This window comes from Polistes canadensis, unplaced genomic scaffold, assembly GCF_001313835.1.
Source record: "Polistes canadensis isolate GaletaPanama2010 unplaced genomic scaffold, ASM131383v1 scaffold_65, whole genome shotgun sequence".
NCBI lineage: Eukaryota > Metazoa > Arthropoda > Insecta > Hymenoptera > Vespidae > Polistes > Polistes canadensis.
In genome coordinates, this window is record NW_014569612.1 from 634,165 (window position 1) to 642,503 (window position 8,339).

General features: G+C 28.2%; 1 protein-coding gene across 1 annotated transcript; it reads left to right on the plus strand.

Moving 5' to 3' along the window:
- The first annotated feature begins 74 nt into the window (after positions 1 to 74).
- Positions 75 to 6,792, plus strand: LOC106786098 (transportin-3). The gene is made up of 18 exons (XM_014747126.1): positions 75 to 858; positions 1,394 to 1,597; positions 1,707 to 1,864; positions 1,944 to 2,016; positions 2,106 to 2,243; positions 2,324 to 2,544; positions 2,614 to 2,758; positions 2,836 to 2,982; positions 3,136 to 3,371; positions 3,475 to 3,614; positions 3,918 to 4,109; positions 4,221 to 4,459; positions 4,538 to 4,678; positions 4,760 to 4,971; positions 5,077 to 5,233; positions 5,460 to 5,627; positions 5,765 to 5,877; positions 6,399 to 6,792. The coding sequence occupies exons 1-18, from the start codon at positions 742 to 744 to the stop codon at positions 6,460 to 6,462; spliced, it is 2,865 nt and encodes a 954-aa protein (XP_014602612.1). The 5' UTR covers positions 75 to 741; the 3' UTR covers positions 6,463 to 6,792.
- The last annotated feature ends 1,547 nt before the right edge of the window (positions 6,793 to 8,339 follow it).

Here is an 8,339-nt window from a genome sequence, read left to right on the forward strand (position 1 = left end):
AATTAATCAAAAGTGTTTTACTATCTTAAATTAAATGTTTCTCGAATGTTTTTTATTTAATGAATTCAGTTCGTATGTTAGTCAGTGCTAAAGGATAAATCGTTAATTATATTATTTCGTGTTAAATCATTGATATAATTTGTTTTGAAAATAAAAGATAAAGATAATAGAGTCGATCAAGATGGCGTTGATAGAAAGGTTGGCAACTGTGTTTTCGATATCGTGACATTGTCGATATTTCGAAAAAAAAGATTGAACGTGCAGTTACTTTCTAAGTATTAATCGTGCTGCTTGAAATTTTTCTGGGTCCCTCGACTATCCGTGACCATGGAGATCAAGGATATTCAATAATAATTCATAATAACAATAATACATTTTGAAATACAGGGGAATAAAATTGTTTGTAACTTAAAAAAGGATATAGAAAGGGAAGGAAAAAATATGTGTTAAAATTATGGACTGCCGGTTATTACCACATCCCCTCGCACCTTGTGTTCAATTCGTTTAATCTCCGAAATCTTCTTTCAGTTAGTCGATAAAACAGAAAATGTTAGGAAAATGTACGTTCTCGTCGTAATGTACGTACCGACAATGCGAACGTAGGATTTTTCGCGGCTTGTACAGGTTGGATATATCATCACCACCATTAGCATCATCGAGAAAGACGAAATAGTTGTGTTGTTACAAGGAATTTGAACAACTGTATGGAGATTTGTCGGAGATAATTAAATTCATCGAACTATGGATTCTGCACCTGCATTAGAAACTGTCTATCAAGCTGTTTATTCCTTGTACAATAATTCCAATCCATCCGATTCAAGTAAAGCATCATCATGGCTTGAAGAACTACAAAAATCAGTAAGTTTATTTATTAATTACAATATCGTCCTATTTATAATAATTTTAATAAATGATTAACAATATATATCGTTGATAATTAATGTAGTATTAATATTTAGATTTATATTATTATTTTTGTTACATCCAATATTTCTATACCATTAACATCAACGTGAACCATTGCAGCTACTAAAAAACATGTTTTTAATTGTACTTTTTAACCTATCGTTTTGATACCATCTTTGTATATTTTAATAAAATAAGATCGTTATATTCGTAACTAACGATTGTATCATAACTCTGTATATAATTTCTATTTATTTTTTAATGTAAAAATTAAATTTATTTAGAGTAGGTGTTTAATTAACAAACATAATCCAATCAAAGACAAAGTTTGCTGCACAAACTGATCATGAACTTACATGCAGCATTCCTTTTTCTTCTTTTCTGTTGTTCGATTAGTTTGTTAACTAATTATCCTTGCTCTATATTTATATGTATATTGAAATTAGGTACATGTTAAATAAGATACTTATTGTTTGATTGTTTTTAGGTCTACGCATGGAAAATAGCTGATGAAATGTTGCAGCAAAAGCGAGACATTGAGTCTTGTTATTTTGCTGCACAAACAATGCGTACAAAAATCCAGCAATCGTTTCATGAATTACCTGCCGAAGCTCATACTTCATTGCGTGATTCATTGCTGGACCACATATCGCAAATTAATGAGAACACCAATACTGCCATTGTTACACAGGTTAGTTATTTTTATATATTTATTATTTAAATATCTTTTGTTTATTTAACTATTATTCTTTTGTGTTATGTGTATCTCAATTTAATTTTTAATATTTTATTATTTACAGTTATGCTTAGCAATGGCTGCTCTTACAATACAAATGGTATCATGGCATAAACCCGTTGTAGATTTAATTAATAGATACGGCGGAAGAAGTAGCAGTCTTTGGCCATTACTCGAGATTTTGACTGTACTTCCAGAAGAAGTTAAATCCCGATCGCTTAGGTATAACAAAAATTGTTTTTAATAGTATTATACAAATAATTTGATATCCTCTTATTAATTCTACTTATATGTAACATAGATTAGGGACTAGCAGACGAGATCAGGTAATGGTTGAACTCAAAGCAACCGCTGATACAGTTGCTGAATTCTTGGTAATTATTTTATTAATGTATTAACAAATACCAAATGTCAAAGTATTAAAATACAAATAAGTATAATTATTATACTTACAATATTTCAGAAAATGTGTTTAAAAGATGGTAGTGATAACGTATTAGTACGAGTTACTATCTTTCGATGCTTCACCAGTTGGATTACTGCTGGTGCTATACCTCTTCGAGTTATACCCACGAGTGATATAGTAGCATATGTATTCCAAGTTAGTATTTATAATATCAGCAGGGTATTTGAGATTTAATTTTCTATATATAACATATATAAGTATATTTATTATTTTAGGTATTGGGTGATCATACGGCTGGCTCTCTATTACACGAATCCGCTGCGGATTGTTTGTGTGTTATTTTACAAGCATTACAAGATGACGATACTATCAATCGAGATAACAATTGCGATTTAAGCGCTCAACAATATCAACAATTACAAATGTGTCTTTTTACTAATGTCATGGATTTAGAACAACCATATCATTTATCTGTAGTTCATGAAGATATGGAAAAGTAAATATTTAATTATAATTATATTTTATTATTGGAATTAATATATATTTAATATTTTTATTATACCAGGTCTATCAATTATTGTCGCATTTTTACGGAATTGGCTGAAACGTTTATCGACACTATTATAGAAGGTAGTATGGACGGGAAACAACATTATGCTATTCAAATTCTTGATCTTGTTCTAATGTGTCTTGGACATCACGATTTCGAAGTTAGTTATTAATTTATATATTTAAAGATCGATATTTGTATCAATTATTTATTACAATTTGTTGTTATATTATTTAGGTTGCGCAAATAACTTTCCATCTTTGGTATCGATTATCAGAAGCTATTTATCAAAGGAATAGTGAAGATCTAAATATTGTATTTAGACCACAGTTTCAACGATTAATCGCTGCACTTTGTAGACATTGTCAAATGGAACCGGATCATGTGAGTTTTATAAAATCCTTTTCAATGTATTATATAATATTTTTGATTATTTCAAATTTATGTATCCTTGTTTAAATAGACTAGATTATTAAACCATAATGAAATTCATTTAATATATGTGATATAATCAATTTAATCATTAATTTATTATAGCTCGGTTTAGTAGAAGAAGGTGGTGGAGGCGAAGAATTTGCTGATTTTCGCAAACGTGCCTCAGAACTCGTTAAAGATGTAGTATTTGTAGTTGGCAGCAGTAATTGTTTCCGACAAATGTTTACTTCATTAACGGGTGGTCCAGGTCCTCAAGGATTACCTGTCCCTGCTCCTACATGGGATACAGTAGAGGCTGCACTTTTTATAATGCAAGCAGTCGCTAAAAATATTCTACCGTGAGTTATGAAATTTATATTAATATATATATAATATTAGAATAATTATATATTGAAATATTGAAAAATATTTGTATTAATGACAAATTATCAAATGATACAGAGAGGAAAGCGACATAGTTCCAAAAGTAGTTGAAGCAATTCTTAATTTACCAGAAAATACTCACATTGCTGTACGACATATAAGTATAGTTTTGTTAGGAGAATTATGCGAATGGATAGATGATCATCCCCCATCGTTGGGTATGTATCATTCACATTAATACTATGTATATAATAATGGATAATGTAGTATATTACTTTATCATATTATAATGTATATTTTTTTGATAATACAATTATAAAAGCTTTTTTCAAATTAATGTGATTGCTATTTATATTTAAGTTAAATATATAAAAATCTAATTTATGTATTTTCTTGTCATCCGGTCCCTAGTATAAAAAAAAACACGCATTACGTATATATGTAACCTGACGTTAATGAATTATTAACATTTATTTCATATTATCTTCTTGCATATTATAATTAAAATAATATTGTTACAGAACCAATATTAAATACTTTGTTGACCTGTTTAAATCAAAAGGGATTAGGAAATGCAGCGGCGAACGCTCTTTTAAGTATTTGCACTGTATGCTCGAATCGCATGGCACCCCATTTTAATGTATTATTACAAATAGCACGATCCCTTGATAATTTTAATTTAAGCGTTGAAGCTTCTATCAACTTATTGAAAGGTATGTGTGATAATCTTTCTCTATATTTTTTATTACAATAATTTTATATATATATATTTAAAATAATTATAATAATAGTATAATATAATATAATGCTGCAATGATTTACAGGCGTGTCCTGGATTCTGGCAATATTACCAAAAGCAGAAATAGAACCAGCAATGAAAGAGTTATGCTGGTTTCAAGCTATGCCTCTTTGCCAGCTTATGCAAAGTAAAGTACCGATTGAGAAGGGAACTAAGACTGATCCTGCAATATGGTTAGATAGATTATCAGTAATATTTAGGTACACCAATCCTCACGTCGAGGATGAAAATGCACCGCATCCATGTCGGATGGTTATTATTGAAGTAAGTCATTAATATCATTACATTTCTATATTATAAAAGATTGAAGTTTATATCGATTATTAATCTCTATATTTACAGATGTGGCCAGTATTGTCAAATGTATGTACACAATATCAACATGATCCAAGGCTCATGGAACGAGTTTGTCGTTGTTTAAGGTTCGCTGTTAGATGTGTAGGTAAACAATTGGCACATCTTCTTAAACCACTCGTCGAACAGGTAAACATAATTATACTAATTCTATTATACTTTACATGAAACTTGTATTATAAAAAAATCATTTTGATTTTATATTTACAGATTGTACAATTATATGCCACGCATCAACATAGTAGCTTCCTATACCTCGGTTCCATTTTAGTTGACGAATATGCTACAGATATTGATTGTGTCTCAGGATTACTGAACATGTTGGAAGCTTTTGTCGGACCTACTTTCACCATTCTTCAAGAAGAAGATGGTTTGAAAAATCATCCTGATACTGTTGATGATCTCTTTAGATTATGCGATAGGTAGAACATTTAAATAATATTTCTAATGTTGTATAATAATACCCATCCTAGGGTATGTACAAAAATAACCTTTATTTATTTATTATTAAATATTTGTTTCAATAGGTTTCTACAAAGAGCACCTGTTCCTTTTCTACATTCATCAATAATCGGTAGCGTAATTGACTGTGCCTTAATGGCATGCAGTTTAGATCACAGAGATGCTAATGCTTCAGTAATGAAATTCTTCTACGATCTTATACACAGTGCTTGTTGTTTTGAGGTATTTATATCAAAGTTTTACAATTTATTTAACACGTTAAATATACCATGCCGATTCCTACGAAAATCAGTCTTAGATTTTCCGTTGAGGTTGACAGATCATCGTTACTTAAACGGAAAGCTCCAAAAAAAAAAGAAAACTCGGCGTTTAACGTGTTAAAATATTATTATTATCATTGATCATAAATTATTTCCAATTATATATATATTATTAATAATATTTATAGAAAAATTCGGATTTCACGATACGACAACAATTAGTCAGAGATATATTAGCAGAAAAGGGACAAACATTAGTTATGAGACTTCTTCACTCTTCTGTATTTTCTTTACCCGCGTACATGGCATCTGATGTTGCAGACGTTCTCCTAAAAATTAATTTGACCGACAGACAGGTACGCACATTATAAATTAACCCTTTCAGTTGCAATTGATTTCAATTGTTGGGGAGGACGAAATATTACTTTTTTTTTTAATATTAATTTAAACTATTACGTTGATCATTTGAAATTAAATCATCATTTATTTACAGCTATTCTCCAAATGGTTAGAAGAAGCTATTAAATCAATGCCGCTTCAAAATACAGATGGATCACCTACGGCAACGAACGAAGAACTTGTTCAATTACACAATACCATTATAAGGTACAAAAAAAAAAAGAAAGTTTTTATCCTTAATGCGTTAAACGTCCAATCTTTTTTTTGTTGATCATTTCGTTTAGGCTAAGATTGATTTTTTGATCAAATCAGATGGAAAGTATTAACCCTTCTTTGTATGATGATGGAAATTTCAATCATAATATTTAGTCAAGAAAAAAAAATGTACTCAAAACCCTTGTACTGTATATTTGTTGTTGCTGGAAACTTTTTAAGCGACTATTGCGTACAACAAAACGCAGTTGTCAAAAAATAGCACTAGGATTTTTTAAAAATATTTTTCCTTTAATCTAGAACATTAATTACATCACCCTGATTTATTTTAAAAGAAAAGAAAAAATCATGCAAAGAAGGGTTAAGGGTAATTATTCGTAGAGACAAACCAGTGTGGCGTTTAACGTTGTTAATCATTTGAATTTATTTTATTTTATTTATTTATTTTTAATATCTTTTTTTTTGTTATATATATGCAATTTTAACGATTAATTTTCTTAATGAATTTATTTTAGTGCCGAGAAGACATCTAAACCCGTGGCGACTGCCTTAAAAATGTTCGCTCGTTACTACCGTTGATAATACGCTCGTTGATGCAATACGACGGATTTATTGTTTAGTTTAATCAGGTATCATCAATTAACGAAAATTAATAACTCGTAAAGTTCATTCAAATAGCCAATACCGTTCTTTTTTTTTCTTCTCTCTCTCTCTCTCTCTCTCTCTCCGCAATTGGAAACTAAAGGGAAACAATGAACTTTACCATGAATGTTGTAATCTGGTAAGTCAACTTTACATGACTGTTATTACAAAAGAACAAAAAATAATTTTGCAAAGATTATTGGATTGGAAAATATGCAATTTTTAATGAAACATATTGTCAACTTTGTTTTTCTACAAATTTCATTCTTAACAATTTCAATATATATATATATATATATATATATATATTTGTGTGCATACACGCACACGCGCACGTATTTTTCTTTATCCACATATTAATTTGCAAAGTATGATTAAACAAATTTTTATTCCCATAATCAATAACAACGTTCGAAGTTATNTTTTTATTCCCATAATCAATAACAACGTTCGAAGTTAGTCATCTTCCATCTCTTGTTTTTTTTTTTTTTTTTTTATATATATTTTCTTTTTAAATTCTTTCGACCCTTATACGGGTCGGTAGGTAAGTGATTTTTTATACGGGGCCTTTGTATTGATGGACCCTTATATGGGTTGCTACTAATATAAAAGTTAAACCTAAATTATCAATTCATTAACATAATCGATATAAATAAATGCATACTTTGTAAAAAAAATAATAATAATAATAATAATAATAATAATGATGTGGAGTTAGAGAAGAATACATTGGACATTGAGAAACATTGACAAATTTTGTTGATTTACTTATCCAATCATTTTAAATGTAATATTAAATGTTAAATTAAATTCGATTAATTTAAATGTTACAACACGCATACATACATACATAAACATATATTTTTTTATCGAAGTGTTTTAAAGAAAAAGAGAGAGAAAGAGAAGAGGAAACTTATAAAAAAAAAGAAATAAATTGATGTATATTGTGTTTCGATTGTAAAAAAAGAAATAAAGAAGGAACATTTTTAATATTTGACCGTTTGGTTTTGTAACAGGCAATTTCTTTCTTTCTTTTTCATCGAATCTATAAAAAAAAAAAAAATTACGCAAGAATGTTTAACTTTTTTTCACTTCGGTGACACGTAGATGATTTTGTAATTGATTATTATCTATCAATTATAAAATTACTATTATTATTATATCAAACGAAAAATACGATACAGAAATTGCTGAATATCTTAATTGAAGAATTTACGAATTGTTTATGAATTTATTTAAAAAAAAAAAAAGAAAAAAAAAAGAAATAATACAAACAAACAAAAAAAGAAAGAACCTACGAATTGAAAAAATGGTACAAGAGCATGATATCGAAACCAATTGATAAAAATATCATTTTTAATAAGAAAATTTGATAATCGGAAATATTGTTTTCTTTTGTTTTTTTTTTTTTTCCTTACATAGTAAATCTTTTCATAATTTATGAAGAAGATTATGTATTGAAATATATTTCAAGTTTTGCATAAACAAGTTGAACATCCTGAGGAACAAACAAACAAACAAACCTCAAAGAGAAAAAGCAAAAGATTCAAAAAACGAGACTTAATTTTTCTAATACTATTGACAACAACAATCGTTTCCTCAAAATATCTCAAAATAAAAATACCCATGCAGTGAGAGATAAATTTTTGAAAAAAATATAAAATGTTCTAATATTATGTTTCTATTTAATTATAGAAGAATATCTATTTAAATAGGAATGAAACTATCTACACAGAAGTGTTATTAACAACGAGATATTATAAATATATATATATTTAATAAATATAATTTATAATATCTATATATAAATAGAT